This window comes from Cotesia typhae, unplaced genomic scaffold, assembly GCF_013202065.1.
Source record: "Cotesia typhae breed Kobodo isofemale line unplaced genomic scaffold, CoteBio_Ctyphae contig_44, whole genome shotgun sequence".
NCBI classification, from domain to species: Eukaryota; Metazoa; Arthropoda; class Insecta; order Hymenoptera; family Braconidae; genus Cotesia; species Cotesia typhae.
Window position 1 is genome coordinate 5,774,319 of NW_027423753.1, and position 27,390 is coordinate 5,801,708.

Consider the following 27,390-nt stretch of genomic DNA (forward strand, 5'->3'; position numbering starts at 1 on the left):
GAAATATTTATACACAAATAGTAGTATGACAAGACTGTTGTTAAATTACTCAGGTGTTAACAGGTCGAGAAGAAGAAATGTGAAAAATGTTTGAGTGGGGAGACGAAGTATACTGTCTTACTATTATATACGAAGAGTGCGTGGCAATTCAAATACTATTTCTTGCTGTATAATAATTTTCTATTACACAGTAAATCAGTACGCGTTCAGCTCGATCGTGATTAAGTTCAACTTCTCAGTGTCTTCTATAATTATTATAAAAAATATTACAAGTTACTCAGAATCAATAAAAATTGTTTTACAACTCAAATAATATTTAACCAGCGTAATACTTTAAATAAAAAAATGATAACTCGAATCTAATGTTTCTCCCATTGAAAGTTTAAATCAAGAGTCATCATCGCCAACATCATGGAAGAGAAAATGCTGCCGAAGAACACAAGACGTTCACTGAACTTGACCTTCGACGGGCTGTCCTATAGTGTCAGAACTGGAATTTTAAAGAAAGGTACTTGACTCTAAAAAATATGTCTTTTACAAATTTTAACATTGAATTTTTATTTATTTTAATTCACAAAGAAGCATCACCTGATAAAGACTTTAAATTATCTATATCTTAGCGAGTTATTAAACTTTATAGTCTGTGCCTGAAGATTGACTTTTTTGTTATCATTGTTTTTCATCAAATATTGTCTTATAAATTATCATAACTAATTATTAAAAAAAAAAAAAAAAAAATATAAATGGTTTTTTAAATAATCAATATAATTAGAATTATAAAAGTTTTTTTTACCAAAAGTAAACCCTAAGTAAGATAACTTATTTGGATAAAACTTAAGAATAATCAATCAATTTTATCTAAATGATCTATCGTAATAAATATCGTAATTGACAAGCCACTGAATATTTGGAATATCGAGGTATAACTTTCTTATCAATAACAATGTCTTCCACGAAGCCTATTACTTAATAACTAAAGTAAATTTTACGAAAAAATTAAAAAATCTAAGCTAGACTTTCATTATAATATCATCTAATGCTTTAACGACTAATGATTATGAATAATAAATTTTTTTTACAGAAAGCCGGTCGTTACTAACGACCGTTAGCGGCGATTTCCGAGTAGGAGAATTGACAGCGATAATGGGCCCATCCGGAGCTGGAAAGTCGACTCTAATGAACATTTTAGCTGGATTTATGTACGGAATAATATAATATAATAATAATTATATTTTTAATCGAAGCACACTTTTTTTCTAACGATGCTATGCTAATTATCTACCGCGGCATTGTTATTTATTTTTAATACTCAGTTATCTATCTTTGCGGCAGAATGATTTGCAAGACGTACATGCAAGTACTTGATAAACATATTAAAGAGTTCGTGAGATATTAATTTACGATTCAACAATTATTAACACAACGGAATACAAACTATCTTGATCTCTAAGTATAATAAATGCCGAGGTGAAGCTAGTGTTTGACATTTGCTACTAATAAAATAATAATAAAAATTTTTTTTATTTGACCAGGGTCCAAACAAACGGCACGGTTTCTGTCAACGGAAGCCCGCGTGATCTTGCGGAGTTTCGAAGATCATCGGCATATATAATGCAAGACGACAACCTCGAGCCGCTTCTTACCGTCGAGGAGAGCGTTCATATTGCAGCCAACCTCAAACTTGACTGGAATAATCATGACAAAGCCCAAAGGGTAATTTTATTTTTAAATTACATTAAAGTTAGCTGTCACTATTATAATTGTTTTATTTTTTTTATTAAATAAATTTGCTCCGAAAAATTAATTCTGAAAAATTACATTTTTTACCTTTTTAATTTTCTAGATGTCAATTTTTTGGTTTTATTTTTTTTTTTCTATAATTTATTTGTTAAAAAAATTTTTTTAATTAATTATTATTTGCTAAATTGATTTTTATTATTTTTAATACACAGCGAAAAAAAAATAGAGATTTTCCCTATTTTTCCCATGTTAACATAGGAATTTTTCCGATGGTAACATAGGAATTTTTTCCTTTTTAATATGATAGAAATATCTATGTGACATAAGAAAAAAGAAATTAAAAATTTTTATCATTGAGAAATTCGGAGTTTTTTTTTGAAAATCTAAAAAATAATAATAAAGATAGGTTTGAATAATTTTTTTTTATTAAAACACATTATTAAAATTAATATGATTTTACTAATAATTTTATTAAAAACTAGATGTTGCCCGCCCGCTCCGCTGGCCACTTTATAGAATTGTAGTTTTAGATCTAGACTTGAAATTCAATTGAAGTATTATTTTGACTTGCACAGGTTCCACATTCCATCGAACCGGAAGTAGAATTTATTGAAATCCGTATTGAGATGATCTCTACATGACAAATAAAAGACCCTTACCAAATTTGCAGCTTTTTGAAGCTATATTTTGAAAATTAAGATTTTTTATTGTTAACACCCACCCCCACGATCTTTATTGGATATGATTCGATGTAAAATCCGTTCTTAGATCATTTTTGTATCACATGTGAACGACTTCTATTAAATTTGGAGTCTATTGGTGCTATAGATTGAAAATTAAAAATTTTCATCGTTAATACCTACCCCCGCAACCCTCTATGGGGTGAGATATCATAAAATTCATTCATAGATTATTTCTACATCTGTTACAGAAGATTCCTACCAAATTTGAAGTCGATCGGAGCTATAGTTTGAAAACGGGAATTTTTCATTGTTAACGCCCCCGCAAGCCCCCTTGTGGGTGGAATTTCGTATAATCCGTTCTTAGCTGACCTCTACTCGGCGAAAGGAATATTCCTGCCGAATTTCAAGTCTCTAGGTCTTATAATTCCAGAGATATCGTGATGAGTGACTATATCTATAGAAAGTCTCCTATATATATAGATAAATTTTTTTACTTAAGAAATCTACTTCTATTTCGGTCTTTTTGTTATATTCTTCTTCTAATGATGAAAACTAAATAACTTTATTGCAGGTCGACCAAATTATTTTTGCTCTGGGTCTCGAAGCTTGTAGACACACAAGAGCGGCAAAATTGAGTGGAGGCCAAAGAAAAAGACTTGCGATCGCTCTTGAGCTCGTCAATAATCTGCCGGTTATGATTTTTGATGAACCTACCAGGTAATAAAATGTTAGATTATTTTAATTATTTTAATTATTTTAATTACTACCTGGTGTTTGAGTTGGAAAAAATAAATATTAATTAATTAATTAGTTAATGTATGATGCTTTTTGTAGCGGTCTCGACAGCGTGACTTCTAAGCAGTGTATTAATTTGCTACGCGCATTAGCAAGAGAAGGTCCTCGTATAATTATAATGACAATTCACCAGCCCAGTGCGACTCTTTTCGACATGCTGGACCACCTGTACGTTATTGTAAAAGGTCTTTGTGTTTACACAGGAGGAAGTAAATCCATATTGCCGTATTTAGCTAAGCACGGATTACACTGTCCTACTTATCATAATCCTGCGGACTTTTGTGAGAACAAACCTTTTTTTAAAGTTTTAATCTTCACTTTATTTATTTACATTTTAATGGTGAACCTTTTTGTCTCGCAATTAGTAATGGAAATATGCAACGGCGATTATGGTAACTGGAATAATAAACTCGTCGACTCAATTCAGAATGGAAAGAACAATAATTGGAGATCTGTTTCTGGTGAGAAAATCGGATGGAGTATTAATTGTCAGTTTAGGCGCGGCTTGAGTCTGCAGATTTATAAAGACAATGATGACGATGTTGTTACCAATACACCTGGATATTATGCTACAGGATTTCTACAGCAATTGTATATTTTATTCAGAAGAAACATGGTTAAGTTGTCGCGAGATAAGGTTCGTTTTTTTTTTGTCGTTGAGAGATAATTTGTGGTGATATTTATACATAAAAAGATCTTGAATAATTAATTGCTGTTATGTTTATTTAGGTCTTGACGTTCACTCGATTGTCAATGCATTTCATAATTGCTCTTATCGTCGGAATTATTTATTACGATATAGGTGAAGACGCAGCATTTGCAATTAATAATTTCAACTTAATTTTTTTTAATCTTATGTTCTTGATGTTTTGTGCTTTTAGTGCAACATTAATTACATGTAAGTATTTTTTTTCATTATAATTACAAATTATATTAGTTGATATACTGATAAAAAAATTAACTCGGCTGCGAAGAGAAAAAATCTCAAATCAAGAAAGTAAATTTAATAAGGGATCATTTTAAACCATGCAGAAAAATTCTTTAATCAAACAAAATTTATTTGAACAAAAAAAAGTTTCTTATTTTTGCTTTATAAGAAATAAATTTACAGAAATCGGTTTTTTTTTTTTTTTTTTGGTTTAAAAAAGTTGTTTATTTAAAATGTCATTTTACATTTTTTATACATAAGTAATAATAAACTTAAAAGAACTTAAATAGTATATTTGTAAGTGGCTGTCTTCATACGCAAAGCGTCCCTCCATCATCCGTAAACTAAAAAATTACAATTAGTTTAAACAATATTTTATAATAACATTGCGATAAGTCTACTGTTATCAATAAAATGAATAATAAAACATTGGAAGGCCTATAGAAGCCTATAGAGGACTCGAACTGACTCACCAAACAGGCGTGGGTTCGAATCCCAAGGTGGTCTGAGAAACCAGTTTGGTTGAGATTCGACACTTGCCGCGTAGATTAAGATTTTTACAACCCAAAAAAACTCCAACGTACCACTATCAACAGCTGAAGTCGACGAGATGACCTCAGCAGTTAAAACCGACTTTAAATAATAATTAATTAAGAAAAAAAAAATTTTATAAATTATTCTCTTTTACACGGAAAGTACAAGATGACACTGATTATCATCCCAAATTATACTCAGTGATATCTGTGGTGAAAAAAAATTTCAGATAGTAGCAAGTATAATCCAGATTATACTGGGTGATATTTAGATTATACTCATTATAATCTGGATTATACTCATTGTAATCTGGATTATACTAGCTACTATCTGAAATTTTTTTTCACTCAGTATAATCTGGGATGATATTCAGTGTCATCTTGTTCTTTCCGTGTAGGTCTTAAATATGTTTTTAAAATTTTCCATCAGATTTTAATTATAACTATTGTTATCGATTAATTTATCTATGATTAATCAGTTCCAGCAGCAGTTCCAATAATAACAAGAGAACATTTCAATAGGTGGTACAAATTAAGATCATTTTATTTAGCAAACAAATTCGCCGATTTACCCATACAAATAATAGCAGTTTCAATTTACACACTTATTGTTTACTTTATGACCGGACAAATACCCGAGGGAAGAAGATTTGTACTGCTAGCTATAGTTTCAGTAGCTGTCAGTCTAGTTGCGCAGATTATTGGGGTTATTGTAGGAACTGGAATGAGTGTACAGGTAAAATAAACCGCAAATGATTATTAATATTTATTACGAAATAAATCCGAGATTTGCATAGAATTTTTTTTCCCCTTCAGAATAGTGTGATCCTTGGACCGCTGTTGATAATGCCATTTGTAGTATTCAGTGGATTTTTTGTTCACATTAATGATGCTCCCTCTTATCTTCAGTGGCTGTTCCACGCATCTTTTCTCAAACACGGGTTTGAAAGTGCTATGGCTTCTATGTACGGGTAAGCTTTTGTGTTTTTTTTTTTAAATAGAGTAATTTTACTGATGAATTTTTTTTTATTACAGATTCGATAGAAGAAAAATGCACTGCTCAGATGTTTACTGCCATTTTGTGTACCCTAAAAAACTTATGGGCGAAATGGGAATGTTACACGTTGATTACTGGTTTTCAATGTTGATACTGTTTATTTTATATGTTTTACTTGATATGCTAGCTTATATAACTCTAAGATTACGTTTAAAAAAATTAATTTGATAGATTAATAAAACTAGCTGATTTTTAGATAAATTATTTTTATAAATTTATACCTCTAGTCATAATAATTTTCTTTGATGATCATTAGATTTATTATAGATAAAGTACTTAACATTATGTTTAGTATAGTTAAATGATATGAATGCAACTTAATGAAGACATTTTAGTATCGACGAAATTTTCAAATGAATCTTCATTAATTAAAATTAAGAAAATAAAAACAAAAGAAAAATGTAATTTTAATATTTAGAAAATTTTTTAATTCTTGGAAGAAATAGCTAAAAATTTTTAATTTTCTTTGTAGAAAGAAAGTTTAAGTGGCAAGAAAATATGTAATATAAGTAATTTGCGGTTAATGTAAAATTAAAAAAAAAGAAATTAAATTCTCATTATAAGTTATTACCTTGCATTCATAATTTCAAAAGAAAATATTCTTAAAACTTACGAAAAAATTGATCCAACTCTAATCGAAAAATTTGACTCTGTTTAAAAGTAAGAAACTTGGATAACCATTTACAAGTGGGGTCAAACCTATTTTTGGCCATATCTAGGTGAAAAATTAAAATTTTTTTATTCTACTTGTTACGGCGGATTTGTGATAAAAATATCGTGAAAGAAAAAAAATAAAGATTTCGATAGCTTTTTTGCCTTTAAAAGTTGGAAAAAATATTGGCTTATGTTTTCGAATAAAATTTCTATTTAACTTTTTTTGATATATTTTTTCTTTAAAAGTACGTAAAAAAACAAATAATTAGAAAAAAAAAGACTATCACAATTTTCTAGAACATTTATAAATTTTCTTGAAAATTTGTTAAAATTGTGGTAATCAACTTGTTTTTTTTAACTGTTCATTTTTTGTGTATTTTTCAGAAAAAAATCTGGAAAACGGTTGACCCTGCAGGCCATTCCTGGAATATCCCGCTTATTTTCGAGCACAACCCTCGAAAATCTATTCATTTTTTGAGCTTTTCGAGCTCAAATTTTTTCACTCAAATTGTGAAGTGACTAAAATTTTTAAACGCGTTGTTCGACTCCGACTAGATTAGTGGCATTCGACGTAGTTTTTTTAGTACAAAATGTGATCCGAAAAGAAGTGTAGGATTTTTGATAAAACCGGAAGTTTCGGTGTAACCCATACAAAGTTGCCGTTAATGGAAACAATCCCAACCATCGGCCGATATCTGGCAGCCAACGATTGGCCAGTTATAGGGATATGTCAACGGGCCATACTTGGTTAAACGCTGGTCGCCGTCTATTGCGGACATTAATGTTTTGCAATTAATATCCATTTATCGCCCAAAGTCTGGCTGTTCTTGGCCAATTTGTTATTTTATAATAACACAAATTTGGGTTTTCGGAGATGCATTACGCGAAGTATAATATTTAAAAAATTAAAAAAGATATTGTAATGTTTATTTAAGATTATTATTGATCCAAATAGAAGTTATATATAAACTTATATAAATAAATAAAAAAAAATATATAAACTTTTATACAAGATTATCGTAGATCTAAACAAAAATAATGAGCAAATAAAACAACACAATAAAAATTTTAAATGTGATTTCGAAGTTTGATTTGAGAAAAGGATGGCATAATTTTTGAAACAAACATATAACTATTGGAAGGATCAACTGTCCCTTATTAGAAAAAGAGATTTAAAAAGATTAAAATTGTTTGAAAAAATTGAAAAAGATTTTATTTTTACTACTACATAGATATACACTTTACATTGAGGTAATCTTTTTGAATCTCTTTTTCTAATAAGGGATTAGCCTAAATAGGTTTGGTGCAAATTAAATTTAGAATGAAATAAAATAATCATCTTCAGACATTTAAAAACTTTATACAAAAATCGACAAAATTGAGTACTAATAAATTTCATAATCTGTATATGCAGTAATAAAATATATTTCAATCATTCAAATAGCTAAGTAGAATTTTTCAGTTAGATTCCAGCATGCAGCGCAGCCGGTAATGATCGAGACTTTCACACAGACGAACCAGGTTCGATTCCCACTTCGACTTAACCTTTTAAAATTTTTTCGGAATATCCGACTAGGATCAACGCTCCTGTGCTACATCTTCTACTACTTGACTTCATAACGCCAATACGATTATAGGAATAAAAAATTCTACGGCTATCGGCTAAATTTTTAGTTTTTTTTTTTTTTTTTTTTTATTTTAACATACTCAGCCGATGATCAGCCATTAACGGCCCGATAACTTTTTTTACAATCGGCCGATAATCAACTGCCGTTAATGGGCCGTTGTTATCATTTGGACATTCAGCCGTCCGTGGGCCATTAAAAGTCACCAATGATCGGCCGTCAATCAGTATCCTTTGCCCGTCGATGGGCCATCCGAGGGCCGGTTTTCGAACTTTGTATGGGAATTTGAAAAAAAAAAACGCTTTTATTTGATTTCTTTCGTCAACGATAACTCACGAACGAATCAATCAACTTTGAAAATTGATCGATCGAGCCGTTTAAAAGTTATTTAAAAAAATTTTTTTTTCGTAATTTTTTTAAGATTTCTCAAAATCTTCCAGTCGGAATCGGTCCAAATTGTATTTAAAATCTAAGTTTAGTCAAGCCCTTTCAAATGAAACTAACCGCGATCAAATCAGCCAAGCCGTTCAAAAGTTATGAGAGGTTTACACACACACACACACGCACACACACACACACACACACACACACACACACACCGTCGCGGGAATAGTCAGGGAAGCTTCCTAGGATCTCACAACGTAAAGATTTGATGAAAACTCGATTTTCGAAAAACGGCATAAAAACAATAACTTCCCGATTTTTGAAAATTTTCAATTTTCTTAGCGGGAAGTTAAAATATTACAAGTGAAAATTTTTTTAAAAACATTTTTTTTACAATTTATTTTTGATAAAAATCGTCAGATGTCTGCTGATTTAAGTATCATATTCGTAAAAGATTAATTTTTATTCAATACCTGTAAGCTTAACAATTTATGAATAAATTTTGAATAAATATAACAAACAACCTATTTTGAATTATAATAACTTACACCACAGTAAAATTCCAAAATTCAGAAAAAAAATTATTATCCCATTACACAAAATTAAAAGAATTGTAATTAACTAAAACTTAACTGCGGATCTAATTATCCAAATATTAAACTAATTTATAAATAAAAGAGTAAAGAAAATCTTGTGAGAAAAATGAAGATATAAATTAAAGTAAAACCCGGGATCGAAACTAGTCAAGCAGGATACTTTCCACTCGTCCATTCAACTTTGTGAAAGTAACTATTAAGTTATTGCGAATTGAAATAAATTATACGCGCAGTACCCTAATAAAAAATACACAGTGCAGCACTTGCAGTGTGACGTTAACTCACTCACTCACTGGCAAGTATCTGTATAAGTATAAGAGCACCTTAAATTTAATCTTTAAGTAAATTTTTATTATTTATTAGATACGAGATTATAGCCTTCTCTGTTCTCCCTCCCAAATATTCAGCTCCATCATGGTCAGTTGAGTTTATAAAATACAAAGACAGCGTGTTTTTATCAGTCGCAGTTGGACTCAGCTTATCCACGGTCTGCCATCAGTCTATTACTTAATTAATTCGTCGAGCACTCAACGGAATACAAAATGTAATAATTATAAATTCTAATTATTAATTTCATTGTTTCTATTCACAATCAGGCAAGAGATTAATCTTAAGTGACAGTGATCTATATATTATACTATTATTAATGTTCGGATGAGTAATACAGTGCGTTTATTTTATTCAATCATTTAAATTTGAATTTTAATAGAAATCATTTTATTAATTCAAGTCAAAAGATGCGTGAAAAAATAAAAAACAATTAATTAATTATTCTGATTATTGTGTAAAAATTTGTCTTATATAATTGACACATTTAGATTAACATTCGGTAGTTGATAAAATTAAATTTCATTTTTTTTAATTCTAAAAATGGACTTTTACACTCTTGCACTTAATTTTTTGTTTTGATGATAATTTTAATAATGATAATTTTATTTATCAATTTTTTTCAGAGTTATGAAACATGAGTCTTGAAAATGATGTTCTTTTAAACCAATTGTCTATGAATGGAGCTATTATCAATATTGGCAGTATTAAAAACAATTTACTAGTGGAAAAGTCTATTGACTTCAAACATTTGAGTTACTCTGTATGCGTAAGTCAAAAAGGTGAAAGATAATATTATTAAGATAAATCTATTAGCAATTAATGCGTGGAAAATTACGCATCATATTAAAATACGCGTCGTAGTAAAAATTATTTATCGATGTTTTTTTTACGGTCATTTATGTTGAAAATCTAGACTATTTTTTTGAAATTATTCTACTTATTATTTATGAAACAAAAATTTTCCTTGATTTAAGAGAAAATTATTATTGAACTAAGAAAATCATTTTCAAGAGCTTTATCGTTTTGAATCAAGACAAAAATCTTTGACTCAATTAAAATTTACTTAAACTAAGACAATATTTTCAGTTTAAGAATTTTTCTATTCAATTCAAGACGATAGAGCTATGTTATCTCAGAAACTTCCCACTATTTTCCACCTTAAAACTTTTGAAAATTATTTAATTAGTTTTAAATTTTTTTTATAAAAAAAAATTATTTTTTAATTTTTATTTTTTAAGTCAAAAATTTAGTAATTTTTTTATAAAGTCTACGGAATAATTACTCATAAAACAGTATTTATCTTGATTCAAATTATTGATTTGTTTTTAATTGATAATAATTTTGATGCTTAAACATTTATTTATATTTAAAAAAATTTTATGTTGTTTTAACATTTTTAATTTCATTCATTTTAACGTTATTTAGCTGATAACGATAATAAAAACGTTCAATAATTTTTTAAATCTCAGTTTATTTTCTCTAAATATTAATTGATTTCAATATTGATAAAAAAATTTGTTTAAAATCATTGAAGCGGACCCTTCAGTCATGAAAATTTCGAAATAGCCAATCAGAAGTGAAAAAAAAAGGCTCATTAATAATTTTTTAATGAATTTATAAATATTTTTTATATAATCGATGATAAAACTTTATCTGGGACACAAAAATAATTTATTTTCAACTTTATGGTTAATCTTGATGCAAATTAAAAAAAAAAAGACCACTCGGCAGCCGAAATAGAAGTAGATTTCAAAATGAATAAAAAAAAGCACTAGGATTGTATATAAAAAATAAAAACTATAAAATCATCTAAAAATAAAACTATTGTGACAGCAAATTTCATAATTGGCATAACGGAATAGGACTTAATCTCAAAATTACACACATTATGTGGTACTCAAATTGAATCTTATTTAAAGAGTTTTCAGATGCAATTTACAGAGATTCAATACGTTATCCCATTCAAAAGTTATTCAAATTAGAAAGTGGAGAAATGTTAATTTTTGAAAATTTTTAAATCCTGGCATTTCTAAATTACTTGACCGATTAAGATCATCATCGACGAACTTGACTTCAGTATCTATATGTAGAATAAGTATGTTGAGTTTGGTGAAGATCCTTTGTAAATTGGCGACGCTATCGTCGTGACAACCCGCGTTATATCGTATGTATATATACATACTAGGGTGTGCCAAAATTCAATTTCCATGAAGAACCTTTTAAAATTGGAATTTTAAGTTCCGCTTTTAGCAGGAGCTGTGTTTAAATATCTTAGGAAATGCTCAAACACAGCTCCTGCTAAAAGTGAAACTCAAAATTCTAATTTTAAAAGGTTCTTCATGGAAATTGAATTTTGGCACACCCTAATACATACATACATAAGCTTTTGAACCATATGTATTTTCTGACTCAGCTTGTCGAGTTAAGTCGGAATATCGCTAAATTTTTCAAAAGTTCCGTCATGAGAACCAATGCAATAGTTAGATTTCTATGAAATCTACTAAAAACAAGTTTTAATTAAGTTAGAAAACTTTTTACATTTAATAATTTTATTTTAAAATCAAAATTTATATTAAAAAGGAAGAAGTAATTTGTGAATCTTCATTTTTTCAAAAGTTCCGCCATGAGGACCAATGCAATAGTTAGATTTCTATGAAATCTACTAAAAACAAGTTTTAATTAAGTTAAAAAACTTTTTACAGTTAATAATTTTAATTTAAAATAAAAATTTTAATTAAAAAGAAAGAAGTAATTTATAAATCTTGATTTTTTCAGGAAAATGCACAAAAGAAATTTTACGGGACGTATGTGGTCACTTTCGTGCGTGTTCTCTCAACACAATAATAGGACCATCAGGGGCCGGAAAAACGAGTCTGCTGAGTAGCCTCTGCGGTTTTAAAAGCTCAAATTTGCGTGGAAGTATCAGAGTCAATGGAATCCAGGTTAATTCTGATCATTTACGCAAACTCACGTGTTATATACCGCAGAATTTTGAACTCTTGCCAATGCTCACTACCAAGGAGACTTTATACTTCGCAACGAGATTAAAAGTTCATAAAAGTACCGGCAGATCTTTCGGAGACGTTGTGAGTATTTTACACTTCAAAAGTATTCAATTTCTTCTTTATTACTTATCACAAGGTTATTTAAAATTTAATTTTCTATAAAAAATATCACTTACAATTTTTTTTTAGCACCAATAAGGAAGCTATAATTTAAAAATTAAGATTTTCGTACTTAATAAAAATTGAGTCATTAATTACGAATCTTAGTGTTGGATGTACGGTGAAAATATTGGTCGAGTAAAAAAATTATAAGAGACATTTAATTTCCTGCAACTTTTATTTAAAATTTTTTTTCTTCGCTTTAATATCAAACATTTAAACCATTTATTTTAAAATTAAGGTAAAATCGTGGCCCTACTTATCACCTAACTAATTTTTTTTTTTTCTTTCAGGTAAACGAAGTCGCTGAAAATTTGGGACTACAGGAGTGTCTGAGTACAATGGCTGCAAACCTGAGCGGGGGAAAAAAAAAACGACTATCAATTGGAGTCGAAATAGTGTCAAACCCCCAGGTTTTGATTTTGGATGAGCCGACGAGTGGACTAGACTCGGCCTCTTCGTACCAAGTAATGAGTTTATTGAGGAAATTATCTCAAGAAGGCTGCACGATAATTTGTTCAATCCATCAGCCTAGCAGTCAGATTGTGACTTTGATCGACAACATCTTGGTGCTTGCTGATGGCCAGGATCTTTATTGCGGACCTCGGGTTAGTCTTGTTGAAACTTTTGAGCAAGCGGGCTTTGCTTGTCCATTTTTTTACAACATCTGTGAATTCGGTAATATTTTATTATTTTACTTAGTAATTATAATAATAATAAAAGAAGCAGTCGTCTGGAATTTTTTTTTTAGATAGTGATAATACCATTTTGGTTAATAATTATTTACTTAAATTTTCGACACGGGAGCATCTTTCACTTTTTTCTTTTATAACGTGTCAAATTAAACACCCATTAAATTTGTTAAAATATTTACACTGAAAAAAATATTGTAAAAAAATTTACGGTATTAAATTCATGATACTGAAATTAGAAGTGAAATCTGAAAAATTTTTGAATTTTTATCTTAATTAATTATAATAAAACAAATATTTTAAAAAATTCTTACTTTTATTTTCTACATGTGCAATTTTTTTAATAAATTTTTCTTCATAATAATTCAATTTGTATAATTAAGAGAATAACAAAAATTTTGTCTCTGGCGTATTTATATGATGAAATGAGTTTTTAGTACACAGTAAAAAATTTTTCGTCATTGTATAGAGTGTTAAGATTTGTGTGTTGAATATTACACTCTAATGTGTAGAATTTAACAATATAGTGTGTTAAATTATTAAATCAACACATGAGAATGTTGAATTCTACACACTAGAGTGTAATATTCAACACACAAATTTTAACACTCTACAAAATGACGAAAAACTTATTACAGTGTAGATTTCATAGAAATTTAAGTGTTGCATTGGTCCTCATGACGGAAATTTTTTGATATATTTTGATATTTTGATAAATTTTGATATATTTCGACTCAGTTTATCAGACTGATTCAAAAAATACATATGGTTCACAAATTTATATATGTATGTATTTATGTATAGTAGGGTGTGCCAAAATTTAATTTCCGTGAAGAACCTTTTAAAATTGGAATTTTGAGTTCCGCTTTTAGTAGGAGCTGTGTTTAAGCATTTCCTAAAATATTTTGGGGTGAGACGATTTATATGATTTTCATAGAATTTTTATCAGGAGATTTAGTAGGACACTTCCGGCCAAAATTTGAAATTTCAGCGGAAATACCCAAACTAAACTCCTGTTAAAAAATTCTATGAAAATCAAATAAATCATCTCACCCCAATATTTTAGGAAATGCCCAAACACAGCTCTTGCCAAAAGCGGAACTCAAAATTCCAATTTTAAAAGGTTCTTCATGAAAATTTAATTTTGGCACACCCTAATGTATAGACATGGGATATAAAGCGACTTGTCAGGACGATAGTGTCTACAATTAGCAATAAATCTTTACCAAACTTAACATACTTCTTCTGCAGATAAATACTGAAGTCAAGTTTGAATATGATCTTAATTGCTCAAGTAATTTAGAAATTACGGGATTTCATATTTTGTAAAATCTTAAAAATTCATATTTCTTCACTTTCTTACTCGAATAACTTTTGAATGGGATAACTTATTGAATCTCTATAAATTGCATCTGAAAGCTCTTTAAATATTAGCTTCAATTTGAGTACTATATTATGTGTGTCTCAAAATTATGTCTTATTCTGCTGTGGCAATTATGAAATTTGCTGTTGCACGTTTTTTTTTTTTTTTTTTTTTTTTTTTTTTTTTTTTTATATATTATACATAATCCTAGTAGTAGTAGCTTCTATTCATTATGAAATCTACTTTCATTTCGGCTGGCGAATGGCTTTTTTTGAATTAAATTTAGTATCATTGGGAAGGTCTCAACCTGAATTTGTACCTTTTCAATGTTTCCATATACTTTTAAGCAACAGTTAATTTGTTATGATTTTTCAAGGTAGTTTTAAATAGATTCACTAAGCATAACTTTTTTTATTCTTAGTCCGTAAATCTCGGCAGTCGCATAGTGACTGAAGGTTGCTAGTTGTTATTAAAATCTAAAAAATCATTCAAATCTAGCCAATATTTTTAAATTGTATCTCAAAGCGATAATTTAGAAATAAATAATATTAATTCAGTAGAGTCAGCTATAAATTATACTTGATTGTTAATGTAATATAATCAGATAGTTTATTGCAGTCATCGAAGTAGCGACAGGACAACAAAATGGCGATCGAGAGCTCGTCAGAAAGATTTCCAGTAACTTTCATTCAGCGTTTAATAAAAGCGTCAGAGTTGATTCCAATGACGAGGCAGTTCTTCCGAATAATGACCTTGAAGACAAGGAAGATGAAGAAGAGAGTAGTGAAAAACAGTGCAAGATATCATCAAGGATTAATGAACTTGACGTTCTTCTTTGGCGAGCAGCTATTTGTATTCGACGAGATAACGTAATTTTATCTTATATTTATATTTTTTATAAATTATAAGTTATTAATAATTGATTATGTTTCAGGCCATGACTAAATTGAGGCTAACCGTTCATATTGTTGTTGGGCTACTGCTGGGTCTTGTTTTTCGGGATTTTGGAAAAGATGCCAGTAAAACTCCCAGTAATATTGCTAGTTATTTTTTCTTCATACTATTTTTATTTTTTAGTACTGCTATGCCTGCATTACAAATGTGTAAGTTTTTTAGTAAAATATCCACTTGATAATTTTACTTTAAAAAAATGCACCTCCAAATTAAATCATTTTTACAGTAAAATTATTTTAATTTCAGTTCCTATTGAATCAGCAGTATTCATAAGAGAATATTTAAACAACTGGTACGGACTGTGTACTTACTATCTCTCTAAAATAATTACCGATCTCCCTCTACAGGTATATTTATTTTTAATTTCTCTTGTAAATTTTAAATTATTAATAATTAATAAAAATATATAAATAATTATTTTCTTTACAGATACTTTGCCCGACATGTTTCTTAATAACAGCTTATTGGTTGACTGGGCAGCCCTTGGAATGGGACAGATTCATGAAGGTATGGATAATATGCTTCCTGATATCGATGCTAGCCCAATCATTTGGAGTTCTCGCAGGTGCATTATTCGATCCTCAGATTGGCTGTTTTATCGTGCCTGCTTTGAACATTCCCTTGTTATTATTCGCGGGTTTTTTCATAAAATTCTCCGAGATGTCTTCATACTTTTATCCCGTATCGGCAATAAGTTTTTACCGCTACGCTTTCGAGGGAATAATGCAAGCTGTTTACGGTAATGATCGGGCTATAGTGAATTGTGATGCCGATTTTTGCATCCTCCGCAAGCCAAAAATCATTTTGTCGTACATGGACATGCCTTCGACAACTTTTCCGACAATAATTTGCATACTATGTGGCTGGATTGTTTTTCTTCACGCGTTTATTTACATGATTTTAAGATGGCGAATTGCTAACGTTCTCAAATAACATTATGGTCATTGATATTAATTTTATTATACAATTTAAACTATTAACAATTTATACATATTTATACCGTTTGTATTTTTTAAAGCAAAAAACCTTTAATAATACTTAAGAAATAACAATAAATCATTATTTTTCATAAAATTATTTATGAGTATCTTCCTCACGAGTTTTTTTTTTTAAACTGGTGATTTAAATTGAGGTAATCCATTTCTTTTTTGATTAACAATTAATTAACTTAAAATAAATATTAAATGTAATTAACTATCGTGAGGCTATTAATTTCCATCTGAGAAGGTAGTAAGCGAAAGTTCGAGTGATAATGAGCATTCCTAAAAGGGCAATAATGTCGTTCCAAAATTGATCATCTCGCATTGCGATGTCCTTTAAAAAGGTTTTAGGTTTTTTGTAGTGGCAATAAACTTCAACGCATTCAAGATCTCGCCGATTTTGGCCGTATATTGCAGCAATGTAGCCTTCAAGACCGAAACGTAAATAACTTACGTAAGTACCCCATTTTAAATAAGGTGGTAGGTCGCGCAAAGTCACTCCAAACCCGGCGAACATCATCATCGGTACTGACAATGTTGGCCCAGCAAATGTTCCATTCTGTTAAAAGTTTATTGAATTATTTAATGCACATTAAATTTATGTTTAGTTTATAATAATTAAGATTAGACTTACAACAACATTAAAAACAGCTCCAATCATTAGACCGAAGCTTTGAGCAACAAAAACAACCATCAGACTTATCGTAAAGAACATGCTAAACCTTTGGAATTCCAATAACTGCCCAGACATAAAGTAAATAATCACAGAGAATAAGAAGCAGCATATAAATGTCACTGGAATGTCTATTATTGTTATTGACACATAAAACATTTTTAAAGTGTACCATCGGTTGAAATGTTCTTTCTTCAAGATGTTGAGCTCAGCGGGAACTGAAATAACGATAAAATTTTTAATATTTTTATAAACAATTCATGTAGTTTTAATTTATTTATTTTTTATTGACAAGACAATATTAATTTATTTTTTTTATCTACTCAGAAAGAAATTTTCTTGAAAAATTACCGTTAAAATCACAGTAATCATGGGACATTCGGAAATTCCTGATCTAATTACAATTCTTTCCAAGATTTTACTGAAACTACACAGAAAAAAAAAATTTCGTGAACCAAGAAAATTATAAGGAAGACTGAAGTTATTTTGGAACAAGAAGAAATTTTCTTGGCTTAAAAAAATTTGACTTCATTCAATAAATTTTCAGTCTTCCTTAAAATTTTCTTGGTTTAAGAAAATTTACGCTTGACTCAAGATTTCTTTTCTTTCTGTGTACTATAAAATTTACCGGAGTCTCCGGTAAAAAAGAATCTAAGTGACGGTACGATCCACCGACTTTGCGGCGATTTTCTAGTTATTGATAAAATCTAAGTCAGAAAATAATGTAAAAAGTTTGGAAAATCCAAAAGTGTACGTCCCATAATCTCATCTTTCACAAAAAAATTAATTAAAATAAAATGGAAAAAGTAAAATAATAAAAAATAAAAAACTCTGCCGTGAGGAAAAAATACTATAATAATATGTATAGATAGATATACAAAAAAATCCACAGTCATATATTAGTTTTTTATAAATAATAATTTAACGACAGTGAATTGAACGCTCATATTCATTAAGAAAGTCCGTCGTGTGTTACTTTAGATATTAAAAAAAAATTTATTCCGGTACGATCATTTTTTCGATCAATTTCCTTGCTAGATACACCCATTCATATACACGGAAATCTAGAAAAGATTATGTTTAATGTTATTATTTACTATATAAAACAAAAAAATTGTTATTGAAATATATTTTATGTGTTTGACAAATTATTTGACTTGATATAAGTGTACTCATATTAACCTGTAAGTGCGATATAAATAACAAAAAATCAATTTCAGTTTCGAGAAAACTGCTTTTTTTTAAATGTTGAGAGTAGAGCACAACCTCAACGCTTTGCTTACGAGGCGTGCAATAAGTGTTTAAAATACTTCCTCCGTCTAACCACTTTTCGACAGATTTTACAATTTTTTTTTTTAAGGTTTAAGAATAACGTTTACCAATAAATCTTGAAGTTTCAAAATTTTTTACCGTTTAAAAAGCAAGATATTTAACAACAAAATTTGAGATTTTCAGGATTACATTTCATCTAAAGCATCTAAAACTCTCTGACTCCCAAACATTCTCTATTATTTTTGGAAAGAATTGGAAAAAAAACTAGCAGAATAAAAAAGAATATTTTTTTAATTAATTAATTGAAAAAAAAAAGTAGTAGGGGAGGGTGGGGCAAGATGGCCCACCTAAGCCAGTTTTTATTTTTTGTGGCTTTCTACTATCAAGTGGATTTACTCTCGTCCAATTTTGACTCAATTCACCGGAATTTTTCGAAAGAATTTGTGGGGGCAAGATGGCCCACTTCCAAAATATGATGAAAAAATATTAGAAAAATAAATTTTTGGTCAATTTTTGAGGTGGGCCTTCTTACCCCAGATGGACCGTCTTGCCCCACCCTCCCCTACTTGATCGCTTTGTCAAGATATAAAAATTCAAAAATTTTTTTTTTTTGTTATTTCGATACAATATTTCTGTGGTAAATCCACTCTTATAATTTAGAAGATAAATATGAAAATATATATCATGTCAGCAATCTATTCTCGTAACGTGATTGGTCAAATATATCATAAGCATGAAAATATATGTAATTCCATACTAACATTGAAACGTATCAACCTTTTGACAATAGTAAATGCTATCTAACCACACTATACCACGAAGAAGCTACCTTAAGCGTGTACTTGGTGCAAACACTATCGTGCTTCAGATTATCATTGAAATTATGCTAGCTTTAATATTTTATCAATAAAAACGAATAGAATAACAATATATCTCGTACATTATTGGTATAAAAAATACTTACAAGTAAGAATAGTCAACATCATGGAAGTCATCATATGATGCATCAAAATAGCGAAAAGAAGATTATAGTTTTCCAATACTCTAGACCCTTCATTACCGGCTTGTATAAATAGCGTACCAAGCATTAATCCGGTGAAGATATTTACGCAGATACGCAAATGCGTCAAAGTCTACAAATTCCACATAAAATTAATGAATTAGTTAATTAAATTAAAATAATAATGAAAATTTCATAGTGTGTAAAAAATTTGAATAAGCTAACTAACCGAGTCACGCTTACACTTGATATATCCACGATAGAGAAGAACTTTCAGTTGATGAAGCTGCGAAGTAGCTTGCAAAGATAATTTCCTCTTAAAAATATCTCCGCGCTTGATTCCACTAGCTTTATCTTAAAACAATGATCAATAAAGTGTAACGAAACATGAAATTCAACAGCTTTTAGTAATAATTGGGGTTTTACCCTTTTTTAGCTCTTCAATCGCGGGGAGGGTGTTGCTAAACCACTGAGCATTCTTCCCGTTTTGGTTTGCATTCACCAGAGTTTCAATTTTATCATCACCGTATTCACCACAAGCCAATTCAATCACGTAATCCGCCGGATTATGATACATTGGACATGGAAGCTTAACGCTCTCTAGAAATGGAATTAATTGACCTGTTGCTCCTTGGTACAAGCATGTACCTTTGGCTAGTATTAGTACCTACACAAATTCAATTAATGCTCTATAACACACTGTAACCAAACCCTTAATTCAATTAAATTCCACTTCATCCACTATAGTTATTAATTTCAACACTTACGTGGTCAAAAAGCTGGAACAGCGAAGCGCTCGGTTGATGAATCGTGCAAACGATCGTTCGATTTTGCCTGGCTAGTAATTTCAATAAATTAACTACTTGCATACATGTTGAACTATCTAATCCTCTGTAAATAATCATTTATTTGCTTATAATCAATTGAAGATGTTTTAAAAATTTTTATTTTTTAAAAATATTCTTTTTAATGTGACAGTGCTGCGAAAAAATAAAACTCCAGTATTTGATAGAATTAATTATTTGAATAGACAATAATTATAAGGAAGAATATGGAACTCTATCATATGGTGGAGCATTAATGAATGAAAAAGTACAACAAATTATGTAAATTTAAATATCAATTGTTAAAAGCGGAAGTTGTTAAACACAATGTAATTATAATGAAGTTTTAATTTTAGTATGATTTTTTTGTGAAATTAAATTGCTTTTATAAAAAAATGTATTACACAGTAAAAAATTTTGCTTCAATGCCTCAAAAAATTTTGTGTTAAAGATTTTTATGTTAAATATTTAACACAAAATTTTTTGACGCAATGAAGCAAAATTTTTTTCTGTGTATATTAAAGAAAATAAAAATTTGTATAGAACTTTTTTTTTTAATTTTTGCATTAATTTGAAATTTTTTTATACAAACGTTTATATTAATTTAAGAGATGAGGAAATAATATCCCTGTAAATTTACAACTTCTTTCGATATTGAACGATTTTGAAAAATTCTTTTCAACATGTTAAGTCTGTGTACTGATGACAGATTCATTGACTAATTGATTTTATCATTGAATTCAATTTAAGATATAACAACACACTGATAAAATGTCCAAAAATAATGCAAATAAATATGAATTGTTTATAAAAAAAAATAAAATTCAATCTTTAGAATTTGATAAATATAAATAATTTAAAAATTTTCAAAACTTAATAGCAAATTTCATAAACTGACAGTGAAATGCGAAATAATTTTTTGTTTCCAAATACTCCAATACATGAAAATTGTAGTTTATTTAAGGAACTTTTTATTTACAATATCAAAAATAAATTATAGTGAGGACAACAGCAATTTAAGTACACTTTACTTCAGCGGGAAATAAAATAGAGGAACTTCAATGGAGATTTCCAATGTGTGTAGTAAATTGAAGTTAATTATTTTTATTTTGACTATAATTTATTTTCCGTGAATGCAATTTACGGAAATTCAATAAATTGTCGCATTCAAAATTTATTCGGGAAGGAAACTGGAAAAATATGAATTGCGATTTAAAAAATTTTGAAATCTGTTTATTTGTAAACAATTCGACCGATTAATCTCATCTTTGAACTTGACCTTGGTATTCATCTGTAGAATAAATGTATTGACTTTAGTTGAGATCCGTTACGAGTTGTGACAAGCCGCTTTCTGTCGTATAAATACAAATACATACACATATCAATTTTTTAAGCACACGCATTTTCTCAACCAACTTGATGAGCTGAATCGGGAAATAAAAAAATTTATAAAACGTTCTGTCATCAGGACAAATTCAATATATTGATAACTTCTATAAAATCTAAAAAAAGTTGTTTTAAATTCCGCGCCTGTAAAATTTTTTTTATACAAAAATTAGATATTAAATTAAATCTTTCGAGGACTTTTGAGAAGTTTTGAAAATACATAAATATAATTGTGTTTCGTATGAAATTAAAAAAAAAAAATTAGCACAAGCGGATGTCTGTATGATCAATAGTTGCTGAAATATAAATTGATGTACGAAATTTATAGTAACTTATTAGTTTAATTTACCTTACTAGGAATTAAAAATAGGTCCATACCGAAAGAAGTTTTAAATTTACAAGGATATTTTCTTACTTCCTGAATTAAATAAAAATTTTAGGATTATTACTAACATTGAAAAGTTGATGCTCAAAAGTATCAAAAGACATTTTAAAATAAATTAACAAAGTAAGTTTGTATAAATATTAATATTTTAACATCACTGTTATATAAACGCAAAAATTAGAGCTAGAGCATTTCTAAATCCATAAAAATAAAATTAAAAATATCTAAACTTGGAGTCATAAAACAATTACAAGCTTATCAACTTGATAATGATTACTGTGAAATGATAATCAGTACTTTTTTTTAAGTGTAAGTTCATAAAAAATACAACGATATCTTTTAATTGAACTTTATACTTTTAGCTGAAACAGTAGAAATTTTTATAAAATTTGTATTCGCTTGCAAAAATTTTCCTCTTCAACAAATAATTATTATTTCACAACAAAATATTTTTTGTCTCGTGGTTTTTCTTTTTATATTAATTGACTCTCAATGAGCTTATCAATAATTGGTTTTATGAAAGAAATGAGGACACAGTGATCGTTAAGGATGTAAATGTTCTGTTATTCCTCGTAAAAAAAATTAATCTTCTTTCAAATTTAAACAAAAGACTTTCCTTTGAAGTAAAAGAATGTCTATTATAAAATAAATTTAACAGAATAACAAAAATTATTGATGTCACCTGTTTAAATATATTTTTTTTAATTATAATTAAAAATTTCTTCTGTAAAAATTTACAAGAAAAGATAAGTTACACATTTTTTTTATTTTATTGTAAAAGTTTAATCACTTGTAAGATATGATTAAGTTACTAATTAATTAATTAGAAAAATAAATTCGACTATCGAATTTTTTACGCAAAAATAAAATTTTCAAAATATCTTTTATTTAGTAAAAGTTTTTAATCTAAAAATAGTAACAACTAAAATCTTATCATAAACTTACGTAGTAGGTTCATCTAAAAACATCACAGTAGGGTCATTGACTAATTCCAATGCTATCGACAGTCTTTTCTTCTGGCCACCGCTCAATCTATCCGATCTAGTATGAAGATGATCGCTTAATCCTAGAGTAAGTAATATTTCTTCAATCTAAAAAAAATAACAATTAATGACAATTTTCCCATCTAATAAAATTAACCGACTAACAAAAAAATAATTACAATTGACAGTTTAGTCTCCTTGGTAATATTAGTTCCTAATTTCAAATCGGCAGCCACCCACATATTTTCCAATACAGTTAGTAAAGGTTGGAGGCGATCATCTTGAGTAATATAGGCACTAGTTCTAAAGCAATAAATGTTACGATAAAGTCAGCTGTAAGTAAAACTTGAAATAAATCTGCACTAATCCGTCGGAATAGAGATAAAAAAGAAAAACAAAAAATGTCAAGGTATCTCAATACCTTCTGAATGTATCGAGATCACGTATTTCGCCATTAACTTTAATAGTTCCTTGAATCCCAGTTAATCTATAACCGGAAAGGATGTCAAGCAATGTAGATTTTCCAGCTCCGGATGGACCCATGATAGCGATAAGTTGTTTTGCCGGCAATCTTCCGTTTATTCCATGAAGAATTTCTTTCGCTCCTATAAAAACCGGATTGTTAATTTAAAATTATTATTTATTAAACAAACCGATTCGTTTTCTGTTCTTTGAAAATATTTTTATCTTCAATTAAATTGTAGGGATAAAACAATTTATATCACTTTTAATTAAAAGAATTTTTAAAATTTTCAAAAATTTTTTATAATCCATTTTTCTCCATTTATTTACTGAGTAAATAATCTTCATTGTAATTTTATATTTCAAACAATATGATGATTAATTTAGAAAGTGGTTGGTCAAAACAGAAAAACAGAATTTGTTTTGTTTTTTTTAATATATTTTTACTAAAATTCTTCTCAGTCTAAAAAAAATCTTTTTATCGTTTTAATTATTTTATTATTTATTTAATTTGTATGCCAAGGCAATGGCCGAATGGCAAAAATATAAAAATATAAGAATATAAAGTACATGCTAACAAAAATTTAAAAACAATTTGAAAATTTAGGAAAATATAATCAGTTTTTTACAATCAAAAGAAATATATATTTTAATGATTTGAATCGTCATCAGTGAAGCCGGGAATCAAGTTCTCTTTAAGCTCAAGGTCATGGAAGAATTAGTAAATTATTAGAAAAGAATGAAAAATTACCCCGACGGAATCCAATCGAAACCTTGTAGTGAAGGTTTTCAAAAGAAATGTCAGCTGACTGGTGTTCTTTAATCGTCTTCCGTAAAGAAGACTTCTCGTTGCCGAAGCAATTATCCGAAATGGAATTATCGAATTTTGATTGTGAATCAGCTCTATCGGGGGAAGTTTGCGGTGCATTTGCGGCTTCGTTCATCAAAACTTCCATGGCTCTATTGTTTATTGTTGTCGATTCTTTGTTAGTTGGGAATAATCCGGCGGTCAACGATCTGCAATAATTAATTGTAAACGATAATTATAATTTATTGTAGAGATATACGGAATATTTGCGGGTTACTTTTTCGGTGATGGGGGCGCTCAGCTGAAATGGTTGATTCCGAATAAATCATTTTAGAATGTTGATGTACGATTAGATTAGATAAATAGTAACCGAGCGAGTTTCTTTAGGTCTAAAATGATAAATCCAACGCATCAATTGAGATCGAAGGCCACTGAGAGGTTGTTGCGTGTACTTGAAATCAAAGTCCATTATTGTGTTTCACTTTATTATAGAACAAATGTATTGATCATCCTTAATTATCTTTTATTTTTATTTCAAATCTTTTTACCCCTATTATTATCGTTTTTTTTATCGGTTATAATTTCTGTTCTGTGAATTGATTATTCATTTATCTATTCGTGCAATTTTCATTTTTAATTCCGGAAAATCTGGCTCCAGTAAATTTTTAATTTTTTTTTCAAAATTTCATTGTTTAATAATTTTTTTTTTGCTGTAATTTTTAATAATAAAAATTTTTAAGTTTTTTTTCTGACGTACAGATATTTTTAATAAAATTATAAGTTTTAATAATTGAAATCCGAGTAAATTATTAATCATTTATTTTCGCTCTTTTTTATTGTATGTCTAATAGTTATAGTCTGAAGCTAATTAAACAATTACAACCTATAAAAAAATTGATTAAATAATTAAATAAAACTTCATAATACAAAAAATCAATATAATCATGATAATCTATTTTTTCCTGTTTTTTTTTTAATCATATCAATCGAGAGATCCATTGAAAAAATTTTAATAAATAGAAAAAAAAAGTCTATGAAATTTATTTATATACTCAAAAAATTGTTTACATTTCCGTTTATAATTTTATTCTTTTATGATAATTAAAATACATTTATAAAACCAGAAATAATGTATTTTTTACCGGAAGATTAAAGAAGAAATGATGACTATAAGAAGTTGGTAAATAAAAGAAATATTTGATAAATTTAAAACAAATTTGCTTTTCCTAAATACACGTTAAAAGTTTTCTTTTATTAATATTGTTTTTGTCACTGACAAATTTAATCTTAATATAGAAAATAAAAAATTAATTTAACCAGAACATAAATTAAATTGCTTTATAAAATAGATTTATAAAAATGTTAATCTCAGAATTATTTTTTAATGTAAATTTGCTATCAATCTTTTGTTCGAAAATGTTGATTGTAAATTTAAAAAAAAAATTAAGTAAATAGTATCATTAATATTCACTTGATTACTAATTTAAATATTGTTTTTATTGTTGTAAAAAAATGTGCTGATGATGATCAATGATAAGTGGAATTTTTTGTGCGTTATTTATTCTTATTTTTTACGAAACCTGTTTTCAGAATATCATCGCATCACGGAACTAATAGCAGTTAAAGTTTTGTTATTATAAAAAATTCAGTGATATGTCACATGAAATAGATCGATCATTTAAAATCGTAGATCAAACAAAGCAACTGGTATTTAAAAAAGCGATAAGTAACAATGAACTAAAAGAGATAAGTGGAGTGTGTATCAACGTGTGAGCAAAGTTCGTTAGCAAACATTTAATGATTCACACGTGATGGTAGTAACATATATTTTAATGACAATGAATCTTCTCTGTGTCAAAATGTTGATATTATTAATTGTATTGTATTATATTAAAAAAAAAATGAATTAATATAACAACAACAACTAAGTTTACAATAAAAGCAATGACTCATAATGATAAGTTTACAAGCTCATAGTATTTTTTTTTATAAGCATTTATGTAGTTACTACTTGAATAATAATAACTAACAAACGTTTTAATTATAAATTTTAGTAAACAATGATTATAGTTGCATAAGTTTGACGATATGTCGCAAATACTCGATGTTGACATAAAATCTAAATAGATAACAATATTAATTTGTTGATAGGCATTGAAAAACAAAATATTATTGAATAATTAATATTTGTTTCCGTATTTTCCTCATTTCTTCTTTTGTATCATTTTCTCGTATGATTGTCAAAATTAATTAGTTAAGTTTATTTATTGCAGTTTAAAATATACAACGGATTTAAATGGGACAGCGTCAGACTCTACCAAGTCTGTGAATAATGTAAATAAAGATTTATCCTGATTCGTTGACCTTTAATTATTTACTTCTGTAACATTAGTCTTTTAAAATATGCGTTATGTATTTTTTTAATTCTATCGGAAGAAATGTTTCATTTGTTAAATTTAGACCTTAAATACTTTATAATCATTAAATAAATGATTTTAAAACTGAAATAAACCTCAAAAGTCATAATAATTAATATTTTAGTGCAGTAGTTTGAGGTTAGTTGGAATTTTTCGGCTATGGACGCAATAAGCGCGAACTACTGAATCTAAAAAGGGGATTCCCGAATTAGATGACGCGGGAAATTTTTTAAATTTCAAATATGAAAATGTTCGAAATGTTTTTTAACTTATCCAAATTCAAACCAGATTAAGATTTCACTTTCTTTACAACCTGGATTTATAGTGAAAGGATATAACGGACCTCTTGAATGAATTCTCGGTAAATACTTTTCAACGTATTAAGTATTAAAGTGTGTGTAACAGAGAAATTAAAATGGCATTAATTACAAATAAAATGCCGATAAATTTATTAAATAGCCAATGAATTTAAATGAGAAACAAAATTTTGTCACATTAAATTAAATGTAAAATAAATAAATAAAAATACCTCTAGTTACTCCGATTAGTTTCAATAATAAACATATTTACACTGGCTATAATTTATATAAATAAGAAGAAATAAATAATAAAAGTATTTTGAGAAATGTTTGTGGTTAGAAGACTCAAGACTGACTGACAGATCAGATTCTTGACGTTGTGTAGCATCTAAGGCCCATAACA

The 27,390-nt window shown here is 28.3% G+C and overlaps 3 protein-coding genes across 4 annotated transcripts; 2 read left to right on the forward strand and 1 right to left on the reverse strand.

Moving 5' to 3' along the window:
- Positions 1-52: 52 nt before the first annotated feature.
- LOC141529042 (ATP-binding cassette subfamily G member 4) lies at positions 53-5,937 on the forward strand. Its single transcript, XM_074245385.1, has 10 exons — positions 53-508; positions 1,082-1,199; positions 1,533-1,713; positions 2,995-3,140; positions 3,258-3,499; positions 3,584-3,855; positions 3,948-4,116; positions 5,159-5,415; positions 5,496-5,650; positions 5,715-5,937. The coding sequence occupies exons 1-10, from the start codon at positions 412-414 to the stop codon at positions 5,902-5,904; spliced, it is 1,827 nt and encodes a 608-aa protein (XP_074101486.1). The 5' UTR covers positions 53-411; the 3' UTR covers positions 5,905-5,937.
- Positions 5,938-9,386: 3,449 nt separating this feature from the next.
- LOC141529041 (ATP-binding cassette sub-family G member 1) lies at positions 9,387-16,575 on the forward strand. Of its 2 annotated transcripts, XM_074245383.1 has the most exons (8): positions 9,387-9,539; positions 9,949-10,104; positions 12,101-12,411; positions 12,783-13,167; positions 15,163-15,413; positions 15,479-15,647; positions 15,745-15,845; positions 15,928-16,575. In XM_074245383.1, exons 2-8 carry the CDS (start codon positions 9,960-9,962, stop codon positions 16,429-16,431), a joined length of 1,866 nt encoding a protein of 621 aa, XP_074101484.1. In that variant the 5' UTR covers positions 9,387-9,539; positions 9,949-9,959; the 3' UTR covers positions 16,432-16,575. The 2 variants fall into 2 exon arrangements, with proteins under 2 accessions (XP_074101484.1, XP_074101485.1); XM_074245384.1 differs by lacking the exon at positions 9,387-9,539 and having other exon boundaries at positions 9,953-10,091.
- LOC141529039 (ATP-binding cassette sub-family G member 4) lies at positions 16,434-27,353 on the reverse strand. Its single transcript, XM_074245380.1, has 11 exons — positions 27,218-27,353; positions 24,215-24,480; positions 23,423-23,606; positions 23,181-23,304; positions 22,964-23,109; positions 20,191-20,314; positions 19,850-20,090; positions 19,653-19,777; positions 19,388-19,556; positions 17,113-17,369; positions 16,434-17,037 (listed from the first exon to the last, which is right to left on the reverse strand). The coding sequence occupies exons 2-11, from the start codon at positions 24,417-24,419 to the stop codon at positions 16,693-16,695; spliced, it is 1,920 nt and encodes a 639-aa protein (XP_074101481.1). The 5' UTR covers positions 24,420-24,480; positions 27,218-27,353; the 3' UTR covers positions 16,434-16,692.
- Between the last annotated feature and the right edge of the window lie 37 nt (positions 27,354-27,390).